General features: G+C 46.5%; 1 protein-coding gene across 2 annotated transcripts in view; it reads right to left on the bottom strand.

The window, feature by feature from the left end:
• The window catches only part of KIF26B (kinesin family member 26B), a 507,916-nt gene that overhangs the window by 125,774 nt on the left and 354,324 nt on the right, over positions 1-27,818 (bottom strand). For both annotated transcript variants that reach the window (XM_047754531.1, XM_047754532.1), the window contains one exon: positions 9,893-10,076. In XM_047754531.1, coding sequence (XP_047610487.1) covers positions 9,893-10,076 — 184 coding nt within the window. The remainder of the gene's footprint in view (positions 1-9,892; positions 10,077-27,818) is intronic.

The following is a 27,818-nucleotide window of genomic DNA, read 5'->3' as shown; positions in this document are numbered from 1 at the left end:
AATGGGAGGACTGCACAAGATGTTCTTCTGGAAAATTCCTCAGCGAGGGATGCTGAGGATGTTTGCTCACTGCCGGGGTGCTAACACTAGGTAGCATCTTCTCCCTGATGTCACCGTCCCAGGGCAACTCACGTGCTGAGGAGGAAACGGGGCCAAGGACCCCTAGGTCTTGTCATTGAGACGTTCTCGGTGTTTCTGCCTCATGATAACATTTCTATCATGCAGGATGGATCCTACACGGTGCCGAACGCCCAGTTAGGCTGTTACAAGTATTAAATAGAATTATATTAAAATACTCAACATTTTTTGAGTGTCTTTTATGTAAGCTGGCACTGAAAGGGTACAAAGATGAAAAGACTGTGATTGCCTTTTCTCAATAATTTTACAATCCAGTGAAAGAAACAGAAAAGGATATTTCACCAGAAATGTAAGAAACAACGCTGGCTTGCTCCTACACATTTCTTGTGCAGTGTAGCTGTAGATGACAGTGTCGGGAGGGCTTCATGTCCCTGAAGGTTTTTAGAACACCCAGGAGACACCACAAAGTTTTCGGAAGACCCAGCTGCTCACCTGGTGCAGGTGGCGGAAGTTCAGGGAATTGGAAACTCCACGAAGAAAATGGAGGTAAAATTCTCTTCCTCTTCCTGTCCTCTGAAAGCTACAATAATGGACCTGGGATATGGGTTGACAGGTAACTCCAGGCTGCAGGACCAAACTTTCTCCCTGCTTTTCCGGGAGTCCTTTCCTACATTTTGCAAAGAACGCCAGGAAACGGGTATTCAATACACAGCAATGCGCTCTGCGATCGGAAATCAGCCGTAATTACACTGACATGTACTGCTTACCCTTCTCATTCTCCACCTAATAATGAAGCAACAGAACATGATATCCATGCAACTTGATCAGCTGTATTAAAGGCAGTCATACTGACGTCGCAACGAAGAACAAACACGGTGTGGCTTCCTTTCACACAGGTTCTACCGCGTTTCTGTCCCGTGGCATTGAAAAAAGAACGTCTTCCTAATACTTCCCTTTCTTTGCAAGGATGAAAACTGCTGAACTCAAGAGAGGCCTGGCAGCGGGTGTAGAAAACCCTCTCCATCTCTGAGCCACTCCCAAAGCCCAGCAGCAGCCGTTCTAGTAGCAACCCAGGCAATGCCCAAGCCCCGGTTTCCTGGGGCGCAGCAGCACACTGCGCATGTGCGGCAGAGAGGGCGGGCTCTAGGACAGGTGCGGGCACCACCACATGCACCGGGCAAAAGAAACCTTGCAGGTTAATGCGTTAGGACATTTTCCCCAAGTCTCCTGTCTCTGGGGATACAGGTTGGTGCAAGGGTCTAAATAAGAAAGAAAGGAAAGAGGCAAAAAAAACAAGCTATAGGCACTGAGCCGACTCCACCAAAACCAACCGAGCACGGAAAAGAACTGTCATTAAGGAGTGGAAGGTCACAGGGACTTATTTCCCAGAAGAGCTAACAATTCAATTTACAAAGCTAGCAGGCCAGCTATCCTGATGAACGTGTTATGTATTATTTACAGTCTTTTTCTCTGCACCCCTTCCAGGCACACCAAAATAGCTCACTTTCTACTCTCTGGAAGGTCTGGATGGAGTAATCCCTGGAAGGTGAGTAGTGGGATCCAGGATTTTCCATCACATTTGAATACTTGAAATGAATGTGAAAGGCTGACTCAGACCGTTCCTCTTCTCTCTGGTAAAGCTTCAGGATGAGGAATGGTAGAAATGATAATGAGGACTGTGATAATTTGCATATGATTTAAATAACCTGGACCTTGGTGGACTGGAAGGCATGAAATTTTCTCCTTGATATGACCTGGCATCACTTCCTGAACAGGAAAGAGCTACTTCAGCCATTTCTGCTGAATAAGAGCCACATTCTTCTCTTTGAAAAACTCTTATTTTCATCTAATTTTTCTTACTGAGTTCCTCTTTTTTGGAATCGGAACATATATTGAAGAGGAATCTTGGCTTCTTCTTCCAGCCAAGGATAATTGAATGACTTCTGCTTTCAAAAGTTAATAAATCTGTAAAGGGAATCTACTGAAAAGTACACATGGTTTGACTATTTTTTCTCTGATTTTAGTTTACACACCAAATAAGGGAACGGTTACATTTAAGCTAAATCTGGACAAAACAGGACCTGGTGACATAAGCCAAGTAGGGAGTGTGTGTGTGTGTGTGTGTGTGCACGCATGTGTGAGAGAGAGAGAGAAATAGAGATGTTATTTAGAGAATATATGCTTTATGGTGTAATAGAGGTCAAAATATGAAGTTACCAGGTTTGAAAAGTAGTGCTTTTCAAAATAAGAGGCTTATGACTTAAAATCGAGGACTGTGAGCAAGAGAGAATAATAATGGCTGCAGCTTTTATTGCATAAGAAAGATAATCTGGCCCGAGAAGCAAGTCTGTTTCCTAATCTCAACTCTGAGGACTCCATGGAGTCAGGTACCCTGGGGCTGCACTGTCCAGGGAGGACAAATCCCAGTGAAGCACTTCGGAAATGCACAGATGGAGGGGCACGAGGGGCCAGGGGGATCCAGCATGACAGCTACGCGCAGCCCTTCCTCTACCCAGACTAGGCTGAGTGGGATCCCCAGGAGCAGGAAACTGCGTTTGCAGGTCTGGAGTGGCGGCGGAGGCTGAAGGCCAGGCAGGCATTTTCACGGGAGCCTAGAGTTCAAGGCGATCAGGAGCTACAGCGTCCCCTCCTTTGCAGGCACGTAGCCCAGAGCAGCCAACCGGCTTCTGAGCATTTGTCCCCAGCAGTGGCACTTACTGCAGCCCCCGGGACACAGTGTGTCTACAGACACTCACAGAGTGGATCAAGTATGACAAGCCCTCCTCAGTCTTGTCTCCAGCTCGGGTTTTCCATAATTCCTCGTGTTTCTTTCATCCAATGTTTATGACCTTTTCAAACTCTAAAGAGTCTGTTCTCGGGTGGCTAGCCCCCACCTCTGCACCTCTGAGCGTTTTCTATAAAATTCCCAAAACCCATTTGGGAGAACAAAGGCTGAGTCTTGACGATGCCATCCTTTTGAGGCATTCCTGGAGATTATGAAGGCGGAGAAGGCTCCCTTTCCTTTCCTGCTTTGTGTATGTCCTTCCAGGATTCTTCCGGGAAGAGGAGAATTAACCAGGCAGATTGTCACCATCACCAACATGACTGTCGCCAGTCCTGTTCTCACCTTTAAAAGCATTTATGCCCCCGTGACGGGGCTGCAGCGCCATACACTGAGCGAGTTAACCAGATAATACGCTTTGCTCTAGAAGCTTGTAATCCGACACTAAGAGCGCTGACATTAATCTGTGACACACTAACAAATGAACCTTAAACACGGATATTAATTAATTGTGCAAACAAATTTCATGAAGCGCCTTTACCCATTTAGGAGAGGGAACCATTTTCAAACAGATTAGAAGCATCGTTTACATAAAGCCAGACCCAGGAAATAGAAACAGGAACTAAGCTGCTCTGATCCACTCATCATCTTTATCTATTCGTTAAGAAAGTCTCTACACGACTCACTTGGTAGTATCGTTGCTTTAGATACCTTAAAAGTTAGAAGTACTTTAAGTCCGTGATTCCAACTGTTCCTGAAGTCAGATCGTCCTTCCTGGCACAAGGCGGTGAGATGCCCGAGACCGAGGGTTATGAAGATGAGGTTGCATACGCTGTGGGGCTGGCATTCTGTCTGTCTGTCCATCATGGCAAAACTAGTGCCCAGCCCAGGGCGCTAGCATTTTCCACACATGGAAAATGCTCAATAAATATCTGCTGTGAGCTGAGTACTGCCCCAGGTGCTAGGGAGTCTGAGCTATTTCCTGTGTTGCATGTGTGCTGTTTCAGCTCCAAGTCTCCTGAAGTGTCCTCAGGTTCTCCCAGCACTGTGGCCTCCAGAAAAGCTTCTGCCTCAACAAGTGCCCAGTGGCCAGCAAGGACTCTGGGTTGGGGGAGGGGGTGGGAGGAGGGCAGAGAGTTCCTGCTGGAAATAAGTGGAAGGGGAAGGGGTGGACGGATGAGTGAAGAGCCCCTGACCCGCTGTGTGTCCACCCGGGCCTGTCACTGCCCTTTCCCTCCCAACCATGGCTCTGAAAACGGAAGCGTGTCCTTCTCCACTGGATGAAGGTGACTTGTCCCCAGTTTAATTTTCTACCATATGGCCCCATTACATTCGTGTCTCCATTCATTTTTGTTTGTTTGTTTTGGCTTTTTATGGCTGCATATGTGGCATATGGAAGTTCCCAGGCTAGAGGTCAAATCATAAGTGCAGCTGCCAGTCACAGCCACAGCCACAGCCATGCCAGATCCGAGTCTGTGATCTATGCTGCAGCTCATAGCAACACTAGATCCTTAACCACTGAACGGGGCCAGAGATCGAACCCCCATCGTCATGGATATTAGTTGGGTTCCTAACCTGCTGAGCCACAACGGGAACTCCTCCATTCAAACTTTTAAAGGTCAGGTATTTCCAATGGCAGCCTGGAGAGATGATATAGAGAATAAAACAATTCTGACCTCCAGGCTCGACTCAGGAGGCAATGGAAAATCTCTATTCTCTCTCTCTGGGCCTCAGTTTCCTTGTCTACCAATGAGAGAGTAGCTCTAAACAAACCCACAGAAGCCAGTCCACGGGTCCGAGGAATTCCGTGGGTGGTTGAGGATGAGAGGTGGGGTTGGGCTGGGCTGGAGTTGCTCCCCAGCCCCTCCTGGGGAGGCCCCAGCTCAGGTTACATAATGAAGATGCTTTTGGCAATTCAGTTAAGGATTTCTACTTCAAACGAATGATTTCTATATAGCAAGCTCTTTCTGTTCTATATCAGACTCCACTGTGGTTCTTTAAGACGGTAGCATGGAAACGATGCAACCGAGACAAATTGATGGGGATTTTTCCACATGAGTAAGAACTGCAGTTCCCCCTGATGGTATCGGGGTGGGGAAATGCGAGTCTGGGAAATGGGCCTCCACTAAGTTCAAGCCCTTGGTGCCCCCGTGGCAGAAACAAGGCCTTCTCCCTTCTTGCATTCTGTGAAGGGGGTGGGGTGGGGAGGCGCTTATGGATTTGTTTCCATCACATGACAATGACGTTTTCCAGTAAAAGTAAATGATTACACTGCCTTGCAGACAGCACACTCCCTCCCACTGTCACTTCCCCTCCACTGGGGCCCCCACCCCCATGCTCAGCAGGACAGCGGCCACGGGGCCACTGGCCAGGCAGAAGTCACACCTTGGTCACCTTCTGTGACACCCAGCCTGGTGACCCCACTTCCACGGACAAACTCAGGGCTTTCTAGCTGGCAGATGTCATGCCTTCTCTCTCCTTCAAAGGAGCACATGGGATGGCAAATGAGTCGGAGGGTCCCGTCGTGGCGCAGTGGTTAACGAATCTGACTAGGAACCATGAGGTTGCGGGTTCGGTCCCTGCCCTTGCTCAGTGGGTTAAGGATCCGGTGTTTCCGTGAGCTGTGGTATAGGTTGCAGACGCGGCTTGGATCCCGCGTTGCTGTGGCTCTGGCCTAGGCCGGTGGCTACAGCTCCGATTAGACCCCTAGCCTGGGAACCTCCATATGCCATGGGAGCGGCCCAAGAAATAGCAAAAAGACAAAAAAAAAAAACAAAGAAAAACAAACCAAAAAAAACCAAATAAGCATATGATGGGCCAGCTTTAGTTTACATGTGATTATAATATTAATTGTAGTTAAACCTGGTCTTACACGGCTTCTCTTATTTATAATTAAATTTCCATCTGACCACTTCATACAGTACATGATGAAATCGAGGTTGGACCAGGGCCCTCCAGAGAATTCTGGTGCAAGTCCATCCTCAGCTTGGATCATCCTGGCTGGTAACATTCTTTCTGCTGGTTCAGCCCCTGCCTGGTGCCCTGATCCCCTTGTCTCCGAATTCCAGGGCAGGGGAGTCGGGATGGGGTAAGGAGAGGACAGAAGGCCCTAGGCTTGGGGCCCAGGCCCATGTGAGGATGTATTTGCACTGACCCTTTGAGGAGCCACAGACGAGGCCACTGTTATGCAGGAAGATGCAGGAAGACATTTCTTATGTGGTGCATTTCGAGGTGTCATGTATGTTGGGCTTCAAGGCCCCTTCAAGGAGCTAGAACTCAAAGCCTCTGGCCAAGACAAGAACGACCAGACCCGGATCATCACCCCGCCCATCTCATTGTAATGCCCCTCCCCTACCTTGAGCAACCTGGCCCACTCCTTCCTGCCCCTACTAGGAAAGATAAGCAGCCCACTCCTCCCCCCACCCATGGGGACTTATAAGCCCCCAACCAACCAGCAAGTGTATCCTAAGACTCCTCTTTCCCCAACCCATCAGCATGTCGGCAGGTGTATCACGAGACCTTCCTTCTCCCTCGGCTATAAAAGCAGACATGACCACGAGCTCACCATGGGCTCTCCCTGATAGTCAGGAAATCATCCTGCTATGCTTGCAGCATCTCTCATCTCAATAAACCCTACTTTCCCTCCACCTCGCCATGCTCAAAAAACTCTTCTTTCTTTTCACCAGACACAAGTCCAGAAATTCTTCTTCCAGCCCACGCATGCACAGACCACGACAAATTATGTGGTGCCCCAGGTTGGCTAGAGTCTGGTACCTCTTTAGAATGATGTCATTTAAATATCGGTCCCCATGTACTCAGAAGAGAAGTAGGGTGTCACTCAGAGCAGGAGAAGCGAAGGAGGCTGCCGTGGTGCTTCGATGTCACTTTGTCCCTGATGGTTTAGCTCTGGCCCCAAAGTTCCAAACTCCTCTTAACTAAACCAAAGTCCATGGACCCTCAAAAATGTTTCAGAAGGTAAATTTTATGTTATGTATATCTCACTGAAATTTAAAAACTTAAATATTTTTTAAAAGCCCCGCCATTACTCGGACCCACCTCCTAAGAGAGCAGCTTATCAAGCATCCTTGATGACACAGTGTGGCTCGTGGTGGTACCTTGGCCCTTCCGCACCAGCTCCCTCCACGTGCATCCTGCTCGCTTGGTTTGCTCCATCACCTTCCTTGGCCAGTGATGCTACAGCAGCCCTCGAAGGCTAAGCCCAGGTTGCTGCTCTGGTGCCTGGTTTCCTACTTTACCTCCGGGCCTGGGAAAGCCCAGCGCAACGCCATGGAAAATTCCAGGATGGGATGCTTTCCATTAGAATAAGCATTGCTCTATTCAACAGAACCCAACAATGTAAACACTGTCAGAAAGAGTAACTTAGCGAGCTAGTGGGTGGTGAAACCGGGGGTGGGAGAGTCTAGGAGGAGCTGGGAGAAATCCAGAAAGGAGAAAAGCAGGAAGGAAGAAGGGCAGGGGGTCCAGGGTCACCTCCAGAAGGACCACCAGTCAGGCCACTGAAGACCAGGCACCTGAAATAACCATCTCGAGGGTCAAGGGAAAGGGAATCAGTGACCCATGTGAGTGAAATCTTAGTCCATTCCCTTCAGCAAGACGTGCACCCTCCTGAAACAAGGCACGTTAAGTTGGCAACCAGGTTCTGGCAAAGTCCTGCGTACATCCTACTTCTGATGAAAGTAAAAAGAAAGAAAACAGCCGCCTCTTTTCCAGCTAAATGTTTTTTATAAGTCCCAGTTTATTTACTCATTGAAGAGTAAACCATACGTTACCTCACCCAGATGTTTATCTCAGAAGAATTAAGAGATGATATTTTATTTATTTATTTATTTTTGTCTTTTTGCCTTTTCTAGGGCCGCTTCCCATGGCATATGGAGGTTCCCAGGCGAGGGGCTGAATCCGAGCTGTAGCCGCCGGCCTATACCACAGCCATCCGGGATCCGATCGGCTTCTGTGACCCACACCACAGCTCACAGCAATGCTGGATCCTTAACCCACTGATCGAGGCCAGGGATCAAACCCGCCACCTCATGGTTCCTAGTCGGATTCGTTAACCACTGGGCCACGACGGGAACCCCAAGAGATGATATTTTAAAACGAGGCGATCCCAAGCACAGCCGAGCCGTGTCTCGTGGTAGTGTTCCTACATCTCAGCATAAGGCTGCTCAAGTCTTCCCAGGTCTTTGTAACAATTCAAACTACAGGGAACTATGGCCAATCTCTTGGGACAGACCATGACAAGAAAAATGCATATGCATATACACATGCATATATACACGTGTATATGTATATACATATAAACATATACATGTGTGCACGTGTGTGGCTGGGTAACTTTGCTATACAGAAGGAATTGACACAACATTGTAAATCAACTATACTCAAAATTTTTTGAATGTAAAAAAATTGCATTTCTTAAATCAAAACTATGATGAGGTACCCCTTCACAGAGGCCAGACTGGTCATCATTGAAAAGTCTACAAATGGAGTTCCCGTTGTGGCGCAGCAGAAACAAATCCAACTACTAATCATGAGGTTTCGGGTTCAATCCCTGGCCTCATTCAGTGGGTTAAGGATCCAGCGTTGCTGTGAGCTATGGTGTAGGTCACAAATGCGGCCTGGATCCTGTGTTTCTGTGGCTGTTGTGTAGACTCGCAACTGTAGCTCTGATTCAACCCTAGCCTGGGAACCTCCATATGCCACAGGAGTAGCCCTAAAAAGCAGGAAAAAAAAAAGTCTACAAATAATAAATGTTGGAGAGGGTGTGGAGAAAAGGGGACCCTTGTGTGTTGTTGGTGGGAATGTCAACTGGCACAGCTGTTGTGGAAAACAATATGGAAGTTCTTCAAAAGAAAAGTAGAACTACCACATGATACAGCAATCCTACTCCAGGGCGTATATCCAGACACAACGATGATTTGCAAAGATACATGCTTCCCAGTGTTCACAGCAGCACTACATACAACTGCTAAGACATGGAAACAACCTAAACATCCATCAAGAGATGAATGGATAAAGAATGGATGAATGGATATAGGTCTATATATACTGGACTATTAGTCACAGAAAGAATGAAATAATGCCATTTGCAACAACATGAACTGACCTAGAAATTATCATACGAAGCCAAGTAAGTCAGAAAGAGAAAGACAAATACAAATATCATATGAGATTACTTATATGTGGAATCTAAAATATGGCACCAATGAACCTAGATGAACAGAACAGAAACAGACTCGCAGACATAGAAAACAGACTTGTGGTGGCCATGGGGGAGGTGGAATCGGGGAGGGGAGGACTGGGAGCTTGGGATTAGCAGATGCAAACTATTATACAGAGAATGGACAAACAACAAGGCCCTACTGTAGACCACAGGGAACTCTATTCAATATCCTGTGATAAACCACAATGGAAAAAAGTCACTTTGCTGAATGGGAGAAAAGTACACCACATTATAAATCAGCAATAACTGAATAACTTCTTTTTTTTTTTTTTTTTTTTCCTTATAGGGCCACATCTGCAGCAGTGGAGGTTCCCAGGCTAGGGGTCGAATCAGAGCTGCAGCTTCCAGCCTACCCCACAGCCACCGCAACACGGGATCTGAGGCACATCTGCCACCTACACTATAGCTCACGCTAACGCCAGATCCCTCACCCACTGAGCGAGGCCAGGGATGGAACCTGCATCCTCATGGATATTAGTCAGGCTCATTACCACTGTATTTGGGGGTCTTTTCTTGAATTAATCACCGTTCTATCAAAGAATACAAGGCTATTTTTTTTTTTCCTGCCCAAATCAAAACACATCTCCAATAATTGGAATATTTTCATTTACGACTTCGTACATGTAACCAAAGACAATTTTACGGTACTTCCAACTGAATGCATTTCATTTTATCTCCTTCTCTCCCTTGTCACCTTCTTGTTTTACCAAACAGACCGAGACCGCGTTCTCTTCCTCGCCTTGACGTGGAACCCCCACCCCCAGGCAGCACGCAGACAGCCAGGTGCCTACCTTGCCCAGGCCTGGGGTGTCCTTCACCTTGTTGACAGCCCTCAACAGGCAGGGTGGGGCCGGGGGAGGGGACGTCTGCAGAATCCCGCTGAAGCTGGTGGCGAAGAGCGGTGGCTCGGTGACAGAAGCAGTGGAAGGTCGGTGTTTCTTCTTTTTCGAGGATAGATTTAACTTCTGGGCAGCTCTGGAAGGAAAAGTTCAGAAAAAGTACAATAAAGGAAAATGTATGGTATGATCCCATATGCCAGGGTCAGATATATTCTTTCTCTCTCTCTTTTTTTCTGTTTCTTTTGAGGGCCACACATGTGGCATATGGTTCCTGGGCTAGGGGGTCAAATCCGAGCTACAGGTGCTGGCCTATGCCACAGCCACAGAAACACCAGATCCGAGCCTTATCTATAACCCACACCACAGCTTATGGCAATGCTGGACCCTTAACCCACTGAGTGAGCCCAGGGATCAAATGGCATCCTCATGGACACTATGTTAGGTTCTTAACCCACTGAGCCACAAAGGGAACTCCCCATGTTCTTTCTCTTAAAGAACCCCCTGGTACTTATTGCCCCTAAACAGTTCCCTCTTCTTCCTCCCAGTGCCTGGTGGTAGCCCCAGACTGCAACAGAGGGAAGTCAGGGAGCTGCCCAAGGACACAGCAAAGCCACAACCCTGCCTGCTTCCGCAACCACGATTTACAAAGAATTGTTTGTTATCCACAGACACTCAGCTAAAGCATGAATAGAGCTGGTCACCTCTGGAGATAAACAGCACCTATTAGGTTAGTCCGTCCATAACTTCTCTGGATTTAACGCAACTACGTGAGACCTGATGAGTTTTGTTTTGTTTTGTTTGAGAAACACTAACACCTTGTAAAATCCAAACCAGTCTGAGGAACAACCACATGGTGACCGCTCCAGGCAGGCAATGTACATGGCTGTGGAAGAAAAACATACACCCCAGGGCAGTGGGGAAATAGAAAGTCAAGCTGTTTTAGAAAGCTAACACCCAATCTGAATTAATTCCAGCCAAGGTGTAGGGTGCTGAGACCAGGGGCTGCTCAGATGGAAAACAGGCTCTTGTGAAGGTTGGTCTTGCACTACAAAGTGCAATTCACGGGCAAGCGCAAGGGTGACAGAGTTAGAACCAACGGAGGCAGCAGAAGAGGCAAATAGGGACAGGTGGGGGGAGGGTGCCAGCATCATTAATGTCATTGTTTTTCACGTCACATCTTCCATCTTTCAAATGTCTGCAACACCTAGAACATGATCATCTGATCATCTTATCATAGCGCATCGGGGCGGCTGAGGGCAAAGGCATTTCACGAACGACCCTGTCCTCGCTTCTGAATTCGTTCTTGGTGTTTTCAAATGAGACTCTTGTTCTAAGAATTTCAGTCCCCTTATTAGTAAACCTTCTAGCTGCTGCTTAAAACAAATGGGCTACCGTGCCCTTATTTTACAGATCAAAACCTTATAATCCATGCTGCGTCCTTACCAATTGCAGAACAGGTCACAAGCAGCAAGACAGGTCAAAAAGATGAAACCAGCATTGTTGGCCCCTCGCCCTTCCCCCTGCCTTCCGTCTTAATATCTGAATCTTCTAAGATCTGGACGGGTTAGTTTTAATTTGGTATCAGTCATTCCTAAGCTTCTGAGAAATCCCCTGAGCTGCAAAATGGCCAGTGCACACATACAGCAAATAGAATTACCCCTTCAGAGCCTATTTTTTTCTTAGCTGTAAAACTGAACATCTATTTCACAAGAGTGAAATACAGAGGAATGAGGTACAGGAGGCATAACGGAGACGGACGGAAGGAGACTGCAACAGTCCCAATGTCATGTGTCAAACCTAGGGAACCCTATAGTGACTCTACTATAGTCTGATGAAAAATGAAGGGCACTAGAAGGAGAAGTCCACAATACTTTCTTTTTTCTTTTTAGGGCCCCACCCGAGGCATATGGAAGTTCCCAGGCTAGGGGTCTAATCAGAGCTGTAGCTGCCAGCCTACACCACAGCTCATGGCAAGGCCGGATCCTTAATCCCCTGAGCAAGACCAGGGATCGAATCTGCGTCCCCATGGTGACTAGTCAGATTGTTTCTGCTGAGCCACCAAGGGAACGCCCACAAAGCTTTCTTTTTTCAATCAGCAAAAAGAAAAAACTAGGAGTCTTTTTTCCTTGTGCTCTCATGGCCACTCTTGCGGATGTTTTCCCTCTAAAATTACGGGTGAAGTGGGATTGTTCAGTGACTGGTCGGCTGCGGCTCTTGGTAGTTCCCAGGTCTATTCAAGTCGCTCCCTGAACAAGTGGTGAATCATCCAGAGCTGTGTGTCCACATCCCCAGGCTTCCCACCCTCCCCCACCCCTCTGCCCAGCGACCCCGTACTGCTTGCAGGCCAGGCTGCCTGAGACAAAGGAAGTCAGGAAGGAGCAGAGGGCGGGGGTCTGCGAGGAGCTGAAAGGTCGTGCTCAGCCATGCACACAGGACTCTCGTGCGTGGTGGCGAAAGGACCAAGGACTGGCTGCAGTTCCCAATTCCATACTGGCTGGAGGTTCCCGGGCCAAAGGAGGCCACAGAAAAGAGAAGGGAGTGACACTGAAAGGCAGCTTAGGAGAGCAGTAGCCTGCTGGCATTTTCTTCCTTTTTCTAACTCTACTACCCATGCTCACATCCTCCCCCAACACAGACCTGGCAGAGGAGGAAAAGGGATCTCAGACCTTTCCTGCTACCATCTTGGTCTGAGCCATTAACCTCTCTTGCCTGGTTCACTGCAATAGTCAACTAACTCGTTACCATCTCTGCCACCTCCCACTGCACTGGCCCAATTTACTTCCTCCCTGCCTCCCTCCCTTCCTTTTCTTTCTACTTTTTCTTTTTACAGCCAAACCTGTGGCATATATAAGTTCCCAGGCTAGAGGAGGAATCAGAGCTGCAGCGGAAGCCTATGCCACAGCCACAGCAACGGGGAATCTGAGCCACATCTGCAACCTACACAGAGCTCACGGCAACCTCGGATCCTTAACCCTCTGAGCGAGGCTAGGGATGGAACCGGCATCCTCATGGATCCTAGTCGGGTTCATTACTGCTGAGCCACAAGGGGAACTCCCCTCCCACTATGTCTTGTTGGAACTTTGGAACTCCAGAAACCACGAGAGATAATACACTGTCCCTGCTGCTCCAAGGCACTAAGTTTTGGGGTAACTGGTAACACAGGCACAGTGGATGATAGACCACCCACTCCCAATCTTCTAATTCCACTGAGTCTGTGGGCCTCGCCCACCCACCCTCCACCATGGCACTCATGCTCTTCTAACATAGTAGATGCTAACTGAGTCACCAGGTTTATTATCTATTGTCTCTTTCCTTTCTAGAATGTCAGTTCCAACAGGGCAGCAGGTGCGTATGTATTTGCTGAATGACTGAATACAGACCGAAGGAACGGGGGACATTTAACCTAGAGAATATAAACCTGGAGAAGGAAGAAGGAAGAGTCTTTTAAAAAAAAAATCTATCTTTAAAAAAATGACTAAATGATATGTGGCAGGAAGTAGTTTTCGAGCAGGACTACCAGATAATTTCATAGGCCATCATTTTGAATCTCAGAAAACTTCATGAGAAAGAGAAAAACAGTACTCCCCCTTAAGAGGTCCTGTTGTGGCTCAGCAGTAATGAGCCCAATGAGCATCCATGAGGATGCAGATTCCATCCCTGGCCTCGCTCAGTGGGTTAAGGACCCAGCGTTGCCATGAGCTGCAGGGTAGGTCAAAGATGTGGCTCAGACCTGGCATTGCTGTAGTGCACAGGCTGGCAGCTGTGGCTCTGATTCCACCCCTGGGCCGGGGACCCCCATAGGCCATGGGTGTGGCCCTAAAAAGACAATTTTAAAAAAAAGGATTTGCCACATTGTATTAGAAAAACATCCTATCTCTGTCTTTCTGACCTGCTGCTCTGTGTATTACAGGTCCTTGCATCTCCAATTCAACCCCTAGCCCGGGAACTTCCTTATACCACAGGTGTGGCCCTAAAAAGCAAAAAAAAAAAAAAAAAAAAATAGTACTCCTATTTAACAAAGACATGAGTCAAACCCAGAGTCTTTTGAGTATCCGACCTAAATTTGAAAAGGTACCAGGTAGATAATAGACAGGTACCTTCAATTCTGGTAAAGTTTCTCATGTACATAAAGGGCCTAGCATAGCACCTGGCATCATCACTGTCGTCATTACAAGTATTACTATCGAGCCTTAGTTTCTGCATAGTTAAGACAGAGCAAAAATATTCCCCACCTTTATAGATATGTTATGAAAATTAAATAAGAGCACATGCAAAGGGTTAGGAACACAGCAAGTACTTACACTAGCTGGCACATTGAAGAAATATGATAAGCAGTGGAGCTGAGACTGAATCTAGGTCTATATGCCCCGTATGGCACAGGATCATCTCTGAATAGGCAGGTGAGATGTAAAGGCATGGGTGGGGGCGGGGGGAATTTATAAGTGAAAAGGACAGCTTTCGAAAAATTGGGGTAACCCCTTAGTGATGGGTCTGCTTCGTGAAATAGCTTTTATCGCTGCAAGTGTCCAAGGAGTGGCGAGAAAACTACTTACAGGGACTATGGGGGAGATAAAAGCATGCACTGGGAAACATCAAATGATTTCCGAAATGTCTTCCCATGTGGAGCTTCTGAAATGATTTCTGGAAGCTCTCTTCCACTTAGGGAGGCTGCTGTTGGCTTTGATGCAGAAAAGCAGTAATACCCAAATTATTTTCTTCTTAAAACATGTTCCTAAAATAAACGTAATCGGAGAGATCCAGAATTTAGAAACGAGCCGAAGTCACATTTTAGAGCCATGTGTGTTGTATAAGAACACTATATTTCAATTTCAGTGTCATCGTCACCAGCTATTTGATCTCCATTCTATACGTTCCAATTTCTTAGAAGTCAGCAGCTTCTGCTCTTTTGATACAGCACTTCAGTGACACGCTGCAGATAGGAGAAGGCAGAGGTACAGAAATCATTCATGTCTGTATTACTTGGTGACATAGAGGACAAGCAGTCAGGAAAGAATTGAAAAAGTGAAGACATTTTGGCTAGAAGTGTCTTGGGTGTAATTAAGGCCTTACGTTCTTATTTCACAGGGAGACGAACAGAGGAGTGGGTTGTTTTAGAAGAAGTCAAAACAACACAAACTTCATCTAAAAAGCTATTCATATGTCTCATTCTTACCAAGGATAGCATCACCTTTTTCCTAGAGCTGTTCCCTCTCGCCTACGTCTTTAAATATCCACGGGCTTCAGAGTTCCCAATGGTAACGAGCCTGATTAGTGTCCACAGGGACGTGGGTTCAATCCCTGGCCTCACTCAGTGGGTTAAGGGCCCTGCGTTGCCATGAGCTGTGGTGTAGGTCGCAGATGCGGCTTGGATCACACATTGCTGTGGCTGTGGTGTAGGCCTGCAGGCAGCTATAGCTCCAAGTCACCCCTAGCCTGGGAACTTCCCTATGCCGCGGGTGTGGCAATAAAAAGACAAAAATTAATTAATTAATTAATGTTCTATGGACTTCATTTAATTCTCAGGGGGCCTCTCTAGCAGGATGAAATGCATCTTTGCTAAACATCTATAAAGAAAGTGGTGCCATGCCGAGCATTATCAGGCTGCGGGGAGAAAAGCAATGCTGGGAACTTGGCAAGAATTTAAACCTGGTAGCTCAGTTCTTCCCTCTGGCCTCTGCCTTTTCTCATCTCCCCCGCAGGAGACAGCGTTCCTGACATATCAATGTGACGGCATCTGAATTCAGGAACCCGTTTAGAATTGAGATGACCTTCATATGGGGTCAGTTCCTTGTTCTCATTGGCCAGATCTACCTGGATCTAAATTAAAAAAAGAGGGAAGTAACTAGCTAGTGCATTTAATTGGCTTCGGTTGGGGAGAGTCTTGGCCTCAAAGATACAGATCAAAGGGGAAACTTACGGGGCTTTTCTGACCTTTTTTTTTTTTTTTGCACTTGGGGGATAGACTCTTCAACCTCTGATTGTCAGAATTACACAGTGTTTAAATGAGAGGCCCTTCATTCTTTTTTTTTTTTCTTTTCTTTTTCTTTTTAGGGCTGCACCTGCGGCATATGGAAGTTCCCAGGCTAGGAGTCGAACCGGGGCTGCAGTTGCAGCCACAGCAATAGCAGGTCCGAGCCACATCTGGGACCTACATCACAGCTTGTGGCGATGCCAGATCCCCAACCCACTGAAAAAGGCCAGGGATTGAACCTGCAGCCTCATGGAGATGCTGGGTCTTTAACCCGCTGAGCCACAACGGAAACTCTAGCCCTTCATTCTAAGTACATTTCATGAGAAAGAAATTGTCTTCTACCTCCCTTGGTGTCTAGGGATTACTAAAATGTTGATCTAACAATATTTTTCTTTTCTCTTTTTTCCTTTTTTTTTTTTGTCTTTGTAGGGCAGCACCTGTGGCATATGGAGATTCCCAAGCTAGGGACTAAATCAGAGCTACAGCTACCAGCCTATTCCACAGCCACAGCAACACCAGATCTGAGCCTTGTCTGCCACTTACACCACAGCTCATGGCAACTCCGGATCCTTAACCCACTGAATGAGGCCAGGTATCAGAACCCATGTCTTCATGGATACTAGCTGGGATTGTTACTGCTGAGCCACAACGGGAACTCCTGACCTAACAATGTTTTAAGAATTATTAGCTTCATGAAGAATGGCACTTTCCTTTGGGAATAACAGGCAGGACTATCCAGCAGCACAGTTGTTTTTGAAGGGTTTTCTCTATGCTGTGAAAAGTTCTAGGCACCCTGTGCTGTTCACCACATCCTGAGAACACTTCATCCTGTGACAAGTTCTAGGCACCCTGTGCTGTTCCCCACATCCTGAGAACACTTCATTCTGTCTGAGCGGCTGTTCTACTGTGCGACGCCTGGACAGGCGGTTCAAAGGTTCATAAAATTCAAGAGCTCATTCAGGCCCCACTAAATTGGACCTGGGCAATGGATTGGTGAAATAGCCACTGAAAAATTGCTCTCGAGGAGGGCAGGGGGAGGCCCTCAGAACTGCCACATCTGCTGCCCAGGGAGGGTCCTGACCCAGGAGGGGGATGAAAGTGGTAAAATCGCCACCGTCAGCATATAAAGGGCGATCCAAGCTGCAATTTAATGTGACAGCGGCTGGGGCTGCCATGGGCTACGACGGCTCACGTGCCATTATAAAATACTCCACTGCTCGGAGGATGAAGACTGTCTGATGGTGAGCAATGACAGGACGGATCACAGCAGCTCCGAGGAAATCCACGCAGTCAGTGACACGGGGGTCGAAGCAAAGAAAACAGATTATAGTTAGGGAAGGTGTGAGACAAGAACCAGGGGTCTGAGGCTGAGCTTCTGGAAACCGTTAAGATCTTCATCTACACGTGTAAAGAAAAAATCACTTATTTGTGCAATCTAAAACATGGCCCATGGCATTCCCACTATGGCGCAGTGGAAATGAATCCCACTAGGATCCATGAGGTTTCAGGTTCGATCCCTGGCCTCGCTCAGTGGGTTAAGGATCCGTGAGCTGTGGTGTAGGTCGCAGACACAGCGAGATCCTGCATTGCTGTGGCTGTGGTGTAGGCTGGCAGCTGTAGCTCTGATGCAACCCCTAGTCTCGGAACCCATATGCCGCGGGTGCAGCCCTAAAAAAAAAAAAAAAAATGCGCAGATGATCCTATTGACAAAACAGAAACAGATCTCTGTAAAGGAGAGCAGACTGGTGGTTGCCAGGGGGAGCGGGACAGGGGAGGGATGGACAGCAGTTCGGGGGTTGGGGATGCAAACTGTTATGTTTGGAATGGGTGGGCAATGGGGTCCTACTGTCCAGCACAGGGAACTGTGTGTGATGGGACCATTTTGTTGTACAACAAAAACTGAAAAAACATTGTAAATCAACTATACTTCGACCAACCATCAAACAACAGCTATGCTTCATGTTGCAGTGGCGCCCATTTGAAAATGTTCTGGGGAGTTCCCGTCGTGGCGCAGTGGTTAATGTATCCAACTAGGAACCATGAGGTTGTGGGTTCAATCCCTGGCCTTGCTCAGTGGGTTAAGGATCCGGCGTTGCCGTGAGCTGTGTGTGTGTAGGTCGAAGATGCAGCTCGGATCCCGCATTGCTGTTGCTGTGGTGTAGGCGGGTGGCTACAGCTCTGATTCGACCCCTAGCCTGGGAACCTCCATATGCCACAGGAAGCAGCCCTAGAAAAGGCAAAAGGACAAAAAAAAAAAAAGAAAAGAAAGAAAGAACCAAAGTGTTCTGGCCCCACCATGAAGCGTGTGGGTCCTTTTGGAAACGTGCCAAGCAGGGAATAAAGAGCAACCTCCTCCGCCGTCTCCATTTCCTAATTGGCTGACACTGAGGTCATGTCCATGTCTCCTGAGACCGAAAAGCATATGGGTCTTGGGGTTTTTTTTTTTTTCTGATTTTTATGTAAATGATCCATTTCATTAGTGCAAGAAGATAATTCATGACATGACTTCAAATAAAATGTTTACTGCGAGGAGGCAACACACGGCTGACCGTTAACCTCAGACAGTCTTGTGTTAAAACACTACAGCCGGGCGCTATTATCATTTGAAAACCGATTGATTTTTCCACTCACGGCACAGTATTAACCCCTAGTGATCAGCTCTAGGCATTTACCCTTATTCTTCTTAAAAAGGTACCTGTCCATCACGGCTTCTCCAAGTTGCCCTCACCAACTACTCAGTGATTGGTCCTGAGAGTCCACGTCTTAGGCTTTAACACGTAATGAGATGCTCGCTTTGCAGCGTGGGCTTTGCTTCTGTACGTTATTAGCGTTGCCTCCTTTGCTGCATGACGAACTCACCGAAGGTCAGCACCCGTTCCCTTTCTTCTGTAGCTCATTTCCTGCCCCAGAGCTTTGTACTTTGGTGAAGGGAAGTGTGTGTTCACTCAGAGCTTCTCGATTGATCCAGCCTATGGAGTTACCCCAACATAGGCAACATCCCAAGACTACGTATCTGAAGTCCTCGAAAAATGCTTAGATCTTGGAATGTTTTACTCTTTCTAAAGCATTTTCCCCATATCATCACAACGACCCACACTCAGTGCCGTGAGGCAAGCAGAGAAGGTATTTGTACCACAAACTGCAGATTTAAAAAGCAATGAAGGCTCAGAAGTTAGCTGACTGTATCCACAGTCAGAGGACTAGTGATTCTCATACCTGTGATTAGGAGTTGCGTTTTCTGCTTCTAGACTCAGGGCCGTGCCGCTCCCTTGAGCTATTATGCAATTTGATAATAGAAGCAGTTATTTCATGTTATTTGGGCAACATAAAACCAAATGATACTCATTCGCCTCATGATGAAGACAAAAAAAGCAGTTGCACATTTTGGTAGGTAACTCCAATCAAATCATATATAAGCATTTACCAATTACGGATCTAGTTGCCTAGCAACACACCTTCATACCGCAGGGGGCAAGTGTCTCAGCTGAGTGAGTTAGGTCAGGCCCAGGATTAGGCCGGGAAAGGCAAATTATATGAAAGTGGCTTCGCTGTTCCTACACCCACAACTCTTGAGTGACTCTTTGCATGACAATAACAACAATATAACAACGACCGCCACCACTGGTCATCTTCCATACCAACCTCCGCCACCTCGTGCCTCTCCCTCTACAGAAGCAAAAAGAATGCTGGAAGCTGCTTAGAATACATCTCAGTGTTCTGGAAATTCAGTCCATCCATCCGTCCATCCGTCCGTCCATCCATCCATCCATCCACCCATATTTATAGAATGACAACTACGTGCAAAAGAACTATGCAGTCAATAGGCAATGCATGTCACTCATGTCATCGCTGAGTCACCCCGCAGCTGCTACGTGTTCAAGGGTCTACTCCTAAATCGCCGAGATGAGAAGAGTACACACCATCCAATGTGACCGAGAACTTTCTACTGGCTGCCCAGCCACCTTGGGGAAGCTGGAAGCTCTCTCTGAACTGTGTTATCTGGGTAGCGCACCACGTACTCATGCCTAGAGGTACAAATGGGTAAAAAGCAAAATTTGAAAGCCACACTGTTGGTAAATGTTGCTAATCCATTCATGTCTGGGTTTTTCACAGAGTGAGAATATTATGGATAAATGAAAATATGACTAAAGGTAAAAAAAAAATAATGTGATGAAAAGGAGCCCATTATAAACTAATTTTTTTTTTTTCTTTTTAGGGCTGCTCTGGTGGAACATGGAAGTTCCTGGGCACTGCCAGCCTACGCCACAGCCACAGCAACACCGATCCAAGCTGCCCCTTCGACTTAGGCCACAGCTTGTGGCGATGCTGAATCCTTAACCCCCTGAGCAAGGTCAGGGATGGAACCTGCATCTTCACAGCAGACAACGCTAGGTCCTTAACCCACTGAGCCACAATGGGAACTCCATAAACTAATTTTTTTTTTTTTATAAAAGCTATTCAAAGTAAAATCTTCTCCTTTGTTGAAAGCCAGGTATCGAGGAAAGTGCTGACCTGAGCTCTTTATGTGAAAATGGAAACACTTTCATACGACCAAATAAAATGCAAGATGTTTAATAATGAAAGAGTTGGCCCTTGGCATGGAAAAGCTAAACAGGAGTACCAAGTACGAATAGGTTATTTCCTGACTGTGGAAGTCTGGATTTTAGGAACGCTGTGCCTGAGGCAGAATCTCTGCCCTGCGGAGGCCCTTGGCCTTGGTTTCTGATGATGGGTCTGCTGTGGTCTCTCTGATGTTTGGTTTCTCGGGGCTCCGGTAAGCTTCCCCAGTGTCTATTGGGATTGGAGCATTTTAAGAAAGACTCTTCTGCATGTCTAGCGGGGGGATTAGGCCTTTTCAGCTCATTATCCAGCTCAGCAGTCCAGGGTCCCCCATGCTCTTCTCACCTTGGGTCACATGGCAGCAGGATACCAGATACCGCGGCTGATCTCGGCAGCTCCCTTTATTTTTTTTTTTCCTTTTCTAGGGCCACTCCCACGGCATATGGAGGTTCCCAGGTTTGGGGTCGAATCAGAGCTATTGCTGCTACACCACAGCTCACGGCAACACCGGATCCTTAACCCATTGAGCAAGGCCAGGGATCGAACCCGCAACCTCATGGTTCCTAGTCGGATTCATAAACCACTGCGCCACAACGGGAACTCCTCAGCAGCTCCCTTTAATATTGTATGTGTCGGGGGCTTAGGTGGAGCTCCTTCACTAATGGCCTTGATGCCATCTGCAGGAAGCTGGGTGCCAGGGCCCAAGAGAAGGTTGGGGACCTCTACACCAATGAACTCAGTCTCCCCCAGGACTTGACACGTTGCTGCCTCACTCTTCAGGCAGCCCGAGGACACGTGGGCCTCCTTGTTACTCGCTTCTGTTTCTGTGTGTCCAGCATCCCAGGAAAGGCAGAGCCGGACACGGCCAGGACAACGGGCTCCAGGTCAAGACCGAGAGGAAAACACGTCAGGAACAGGGAAGCTCTGTTTCTGAGACTCAGTGACCTCAGGAAGATGCAACTTGCTTGAGCCATCATCGGTCTTTCATATTTTAAGAGAAAGCACGCCATTCCTTTCAAGGACACTGGAAGATACCAAAACGTACTCTCGACTGATATCTAATATAACGTCTAAAGCAACATCCTGCCGATTGGTAAGCTGCCTCTGATGGCTTGTGACTCCGCAGCTGTCTGCTTCTTATTTCCTCACGACTCTCCACGCAGACGTGCAAGGCTACACCTTCTTCCTGCCTGTTGACCTGAAGGGGTCAGGCACACGTGGAAAACCTTTACCAGGGAGGGAAAAAGTTTAACAGACACAGAGGTCTGGAGGTGACCGCCAGGGCACTCCGCTTGCAGTGTGCTGACTACAGATGCCATGGACCGAGGCCACGTGAAGGGAAAGCAGCGGGCAGGCCGGCTGCTCGGACCCTGGGAGACACAGCCTTGCATGCTGTCTGACCCGGATGCGGTGGCGAAACACCTGGCTTGAGGACCTAGCCCAGCTGCACCCCGATTCTCCCCCCTCCTTCTCCTGTTATGGAGCCTGTGCCAAGCCCTGGTCATGGTCTTCCCAGACTCCTGACCTGGCGTCCTGATCTCCTGGATCTTGGCTTCTGCTTGCCCATGTGACTTCTGCTTAAAAGCCCTCTGCTCCAGCCCGGGTTGGTGTCCCTGGCTTTCTTCCTTATTGGCACTGAGATCGTCCCACAGTTTTCCCTGCGCCGCTTCTGACCTTCTGGTTGTTGATTGCATCTGACCGGATGCTCCAGGTGTGCACATCTGTACGTCCCCAGACTGATCTGCACAACCCAAGGCTGCTTCGCCCCAGGGAAACCAGGTAACTCCTAACATCCTCCAGTGCTGGACCTTTGCCCATGGGCTCAATGAATAAATTAAAGGAACTGTAGACACCGAGGCCATCAGACCCATGTCAATGCAAACAGAAGTTTACAAATCCATCCCAAACGAGATGCGTGGTGACTATGGTTAGTTTCCAGTCCCGCGATCTTTCATAAACGTAAATAATTGAGAACTGGCCGGTCTTCGTAAATGAAATTGACGAAACCATGTATCTGCAATCTAGCTATTTCAGTTGCCTATAAATATAGACAAAGAAAAAGACGACAATCATAGGCTAATTAAAGCCCATCCCTTGTGAAACGCCAGTGCCTGATGTTTCTGCTGAGAAATCTTTCCCGCTAATGTGATAATATATATGTATGTATATCTACTACCCTGCAAGGAATAGCCAACTAAAATTAAGATTCCTTCAAGGGATAAGCATATTCTAGAAAATGTGATTTCAGGAATCTAATGAATCTAATGTTCTTTTCATTACATCGCGCTGCCTTTTAGATGCGAACTCCAATAGTTTCTAGTTAAACCATTTATACATATGCTAATGTAATGTTAAAAGGAAGAAAGGCCATGATCCACCATAAACGGATAGTCCATTTAAAAGCCAAGGGTGACCACTAATTCCGTTTTCCTTCCTATTTTCCTTCCTTAGCTGTTTGGTAGAAACTTACCTTGAAAAGCATATGAAAGTGAAAAGAAGTGGTGTTGTTCACACTTAATGTCTTTCTGTTAAACGAAACGGGCTTTATTCTCCCTTGCCCATATTGTGATCATGTGAAATTAAAAACTGACACGGAATCACATACTTCAGATACAATTTGCTGCCTGAAGCATCGAGCGGCTCTCAAGGTGTGGGCAGAGAACATAAAGCCTTTAGTCCGCACCTCTTTGCTCCCTACCTGTAGCTCTTTTGGAGCAAAGCTAATTAATTATCAATGCCGAGTGACACACTCTGCGGTTTGGGGGCTTCTTGGTTAATTACATTGGAATACGTTAGTTTCCTTCGCTAAAGGAAGTAATTTTTTTTCCCCTTCGATATCAATATTTCTTTTTATTTAACAAATTATTTGGTATAGTTGAAATCTGAGGAAATCATTAAGTTATTGCAAAGAACAACAATTTGCAACGGGTCTCTGCATTAAAAAAAAAAAGACGTATAAACCAGACACAGCAGTGGCTCAGAGCACCTGCCACTATGCCCTCTGTTGCACAACTAGTTAGCCCCAGATCCAGGGAAGTCTTTTAGACTGCTGGTACCCCAGCAGCCCCGCTGGAGGGAGAGAGGGAGAAACTCACATCCCCTCCTCTCCTATTTAATCTTCTGCCAGGTCACTTGGGAAGGAGTCTCTGCAGAAAACCAGGGCGAATCACACTGCAACAGAGCCCACTCGCCACAGGCACAAAGACTCCAAGCAGAGGAAGGGCGGTGGCTTTTCGTTTCAATAAAGTAGAGGACTGATCTCCATGGAACAGATGGAACGAATGAGAGATTACTCCAGAGCAAAATCACTTGGGAAAGGAGAAAGAATCTATAGTAATCGTGGCCTATTAAGACTCTAGGGACTGATTCACTCCTGGGTTTCAGCACCAAAAAACAAATGAAAAAACTATAGGGGCATTTTTTTGTGTGATTGCATCAAGATTGCTAACAAAGACCTATCTTTTACTTTTTGTCGAGGATACGTGTTTAGTTGACTATTTCTGCAGGTGCAAGGCGGTTATGCCGTGAAGCAGCCTGAGAAGGGAATAGGAGGTGCTGGGTGCCCCTCTCTGCTGTCGGGACAAGGGCTTGACCTCTAAGAGCGATGCTCTCCCTCTCCCATTCTCTCTAATGCTGCACCTGCGGGTTTGGGGGGCTGGACACACACCCAAAGTGTGTGTGTGTGTGTGTGTGTGTGTGTGTGTGTGTGTCTATGTGTAGCATGGGCAGGGAAGAAGAAGGTGAGAAGGACAATAATTTAAACAATACAGAGGGAGTCTCTGTTGTGGCTTAGCAGAAATGAATCTTTTTATTATCCATGAGGATGAAGGTTCGATCCCTGGCCTCGTTCACTGGGGTTGGGAATTTGGCGGTGCTGTGAGCTGTGGTGTAGGCTGGCAGCTATAGCTCCGATTCGACCCCTAGCCTGGGACCTTTCATATGCCACAGGGGTGGCCCTAAAAAAGCAAATAATAATAATAATACGGAATAATAAAAAAGATACTACAGTAGATTCCTCCCAAATAATTCACATCTCTCTCAGCTACAGTCTTTATTGCATTCTTCATAGTTACTTTTTGCCTTGTGGTTAAAAAGAGAAGTATTTTTTCAAAAGAATTATCCAGCAATGAACAATTAAGCTGGTATGAAGAAAAAATTATTTTGCAATAAATCACAGGCAACATAGAAATTGTCAAAACACAATGACAATTTTGTTCACATTTCTTGGTTCACGCCATAAAGCAACATACCATGCCGAAGTGCACAGTTAAATGACTGTTTAGTTTAGCGGGCCCATTATTTTCAGGGAGGTGAAATCTAAAATAACTAACCGTACGCTTTTTGTGGGGTGTCTCCTCTTAGTTATTAGAATCCTAAGTCAAAGGATCGCCCTGTTTGCAGAACTGGGAGCATGATTGCATTCAGCAGCCATAGCGGGTTCAAGTACGACCTCACCATTACTGACAGATCGTTAATTATAACTACAGGTTTCTCACACTCCATCCTTGACTAGGAATAAAAGCCCTCGCTCTGATGTTATTAGAAGGAAAATGACACTTACACACTCACAGAGTGCCTAGGAACAGATGCTGTGAAAAGACAAAAATAGCTGCTCTGTAGCGCAGAGTATCATCCAGCTGCGCCTGTGCACGGCGTCTAGTACAGCCCGACTGAGTGCGATTCGTGCTGTATAACCAATCAAAAGATCCATCGTCTTCTCGTGGATTCCTCCGTTGACGCAACAGGTAAGCGTCTACCAATTGCTTGTAATTTCAGTTTTTATAAATTGAATCTTATTTCACATTGATTTCTATGAAAACTCCAGAGACATTTTCTCGTTATGAACGCCATTCAATTGAGAGTGGCTAAAACCCACTTTATCTTTACATTTCTGGGCTTTCTCTCCACTCTGTCAAACAAGTCACTAACAATCAATGCAAAGAGGCATTGGATGCTGTATTTAAAGATGCACAGAGCTGACTCTTAGCGCACGACTAATTGCCAAGAAATGGTTAAGAAATAGATCAGCTGGTTCACTTTTTACGCTTGCCTTTGACTCCATAGACAGAAATCACTCATTTTCAAGAGGCACGATCTTGGTTTAGAGCTTCCCTTAGCGTATTTGGATATAAAAGATATTTGGTTTCGTTTTTCAGATTGGAGAGTCTTCCGCATGAAGATGGCAACTCGCGGTGTAAGAACACATGAGACAGCCTAAGGCAGTCCAGAGTAGAATGAAAAGAGAAGGTGGCTCAAGAGAGACCCACGAGAACCCCTAACATTTAATGAGTGGATGGAAAAAGAGGAGGTAGCAAAGGAGACTGATGCGGAGCAGCCAGAGGGGTGAGGGGAAGACAGAACTAATGCTCAAAAATGTTAATGCTACTAAGAGACCAAAAGACAGAGAATGAAAAGTGTCCATTGGATTAGAGTTAATCGATTCATCATGGACCTGGAACAGACTCAGAGGAGAGCTGGCATACATTTCAACAGGTTAAGAAGTAAATGGGGGCTGAAGAACTAAAGATAAGGAGGTCTACACTATTGTTTTAAGATATTAAACGTTAAGAGAAAAACTAGGAAAGATTGTATGTTGAGGCTTTATCTAAATGCCTTGAATTGAAGTATGACGCTAGGGTATGGCTTTGTTTTTATAGAGGTTGAGAGACGCGTCCTTAAAAAACATTTCTCTGGCTTATAAAAAATAAATAGCTTTCATCTTATTATCCAGGCATTTATCTATTCATGTTATTCTGCAAACACGGATGGCACACCTACTCTTTGCAGGTTACTATGCCATTATGTTCCCTACATAAGGATCCCCTTAAAAAAAAAAATCTCCGGGAGTTCCTGTCATGGCTCAGCGGTTAACGAACCTGACTAGGAGCCGGGAGAATTCGGGTTCGACCCCTGGCCTCGCTCAGTGGGTTAAGGATCCGGCGTTGCCATGAGCTGTGGTGTAGGTCGAAATGCGGCTCAGATCTGGCGTTGCTGTGGCTATGGTGTAGACTGGCGCTGTAGCTCTGATTAGCCCCTTAGCCTGGGAACTTCCATGGGTGTGGCCCTAAAAAGCAAAAAAAAAAAAAAATCTCCAAGAAAGACTAGGAGTCTCCAGACAGACTCTGTGTCAAGTTATGGGAAGAGAATAATATAACTCAATATGAAAAACACAGCCTTTGGAGTCAGAGGGACTTGGTTCAACTCCTGACTTTGCTACTTCCTTGGATGTATATGGAGATAACAACGCCCCCTGCAGGGGTCGGCCGTGAGCTTAAGGAGCATCGTGGATGGGAAGTGGCCATCGCGGGCTTCCCTTCTGCCTTCCTTCTCTCCCCTCGACCCATTTACTTTAGTTTCCATACAATTCGGAGCCGAATTAACATCCAATCGCAAGAACCCTCTTGATGCAGAAACTAGTCCCTCTCTCTCTCTCTTCCCTAACAGATCTCCAATCTGCATATTAGGATCTAATTTATTTTACAAATATCTCGTATTATAAATCCCTTCAATCATTCAGGGAAGGGATAAGGTATAACTTCTTCACTTTATTATTTTTTAAATTTTTTGTCTTTTTAGGGCCACACCCATGGCATACGGAAGCTCCCAGGCTAGGGGTCGAATTGGAGCTGCAGCTGCCAGTCTACACCACAGCCACAGCAACGCCAGATCTGAGCCGCATTTCGACCTACACCACAGCTCACAGCAATGCTGGATCCTTAACCCACTGAGTGAGGCCAAGGATCAAACCTGTGTCCTCATGGATGTTAGATTTGTTTCCACTGAGCCACGATGGGAATTCCAACTTCTTCACTTTAAATATGACTGTTCTGCCACTGATGGATCTTCTAGGTGATTTTTCTCACACATTTATCAGGGCTGCTAAAAGCAACTCACACCTAACGTCATGCTATGTAATAAGGCATTTAGAATGGATAAGCAATGAGACCTTACTGAATAGCACAGGGAACCATATCCAATCTCTTGGGAAGGAACATGATGGAAGATAATGTGAGAAAAAGAATGTATGTATATGCATAACTGGGTCATTTTGCTGTACAGCAGAAATAGGCACGACATTGTAAATCAACTATACTTCAGTTAAAAAAAACACTCTATTAACTATACTTTTGGTTTAAAAAATATTGTAGTAGTCAATTCTTATAGTTCTTTTAAAGTTCAATTAGGTGGGTCAACATTAGTAAGGTGCAAATCTGTGATTCTGGATTATTAGAGGACGAATGCTCTGTCAAGTCAATCTAGACTAGAAAATTCCAAGCTCTTTCAGGCCTGTGATTTCAACAGGCCTCCAGGAATCTCTGAGTAGAGAAAAGAGTTATAGAAAGAAAG

This window comes from Phacochoerus africanus, chromosome 12 (assembly GCF_016906955.1).
Source record: "Phacochoerus africanus isolate WHEZ1 chromosome 12, ROS_Pafr_v1, whole genome shotgun sequence".
In the NCBI taxonomy this organism is placed as follows: Eukaryota; Metazoa; Chordata; class Mammalia; order Artiodactyla; family Suidae; genus Phacochoerus; species Phacochoerus africanus.
The sequence above is the reverse complement of the archived record's forward strand: the minus strand, read 5'-3'. Positions and strand labels throughout refer to the sequence as shown.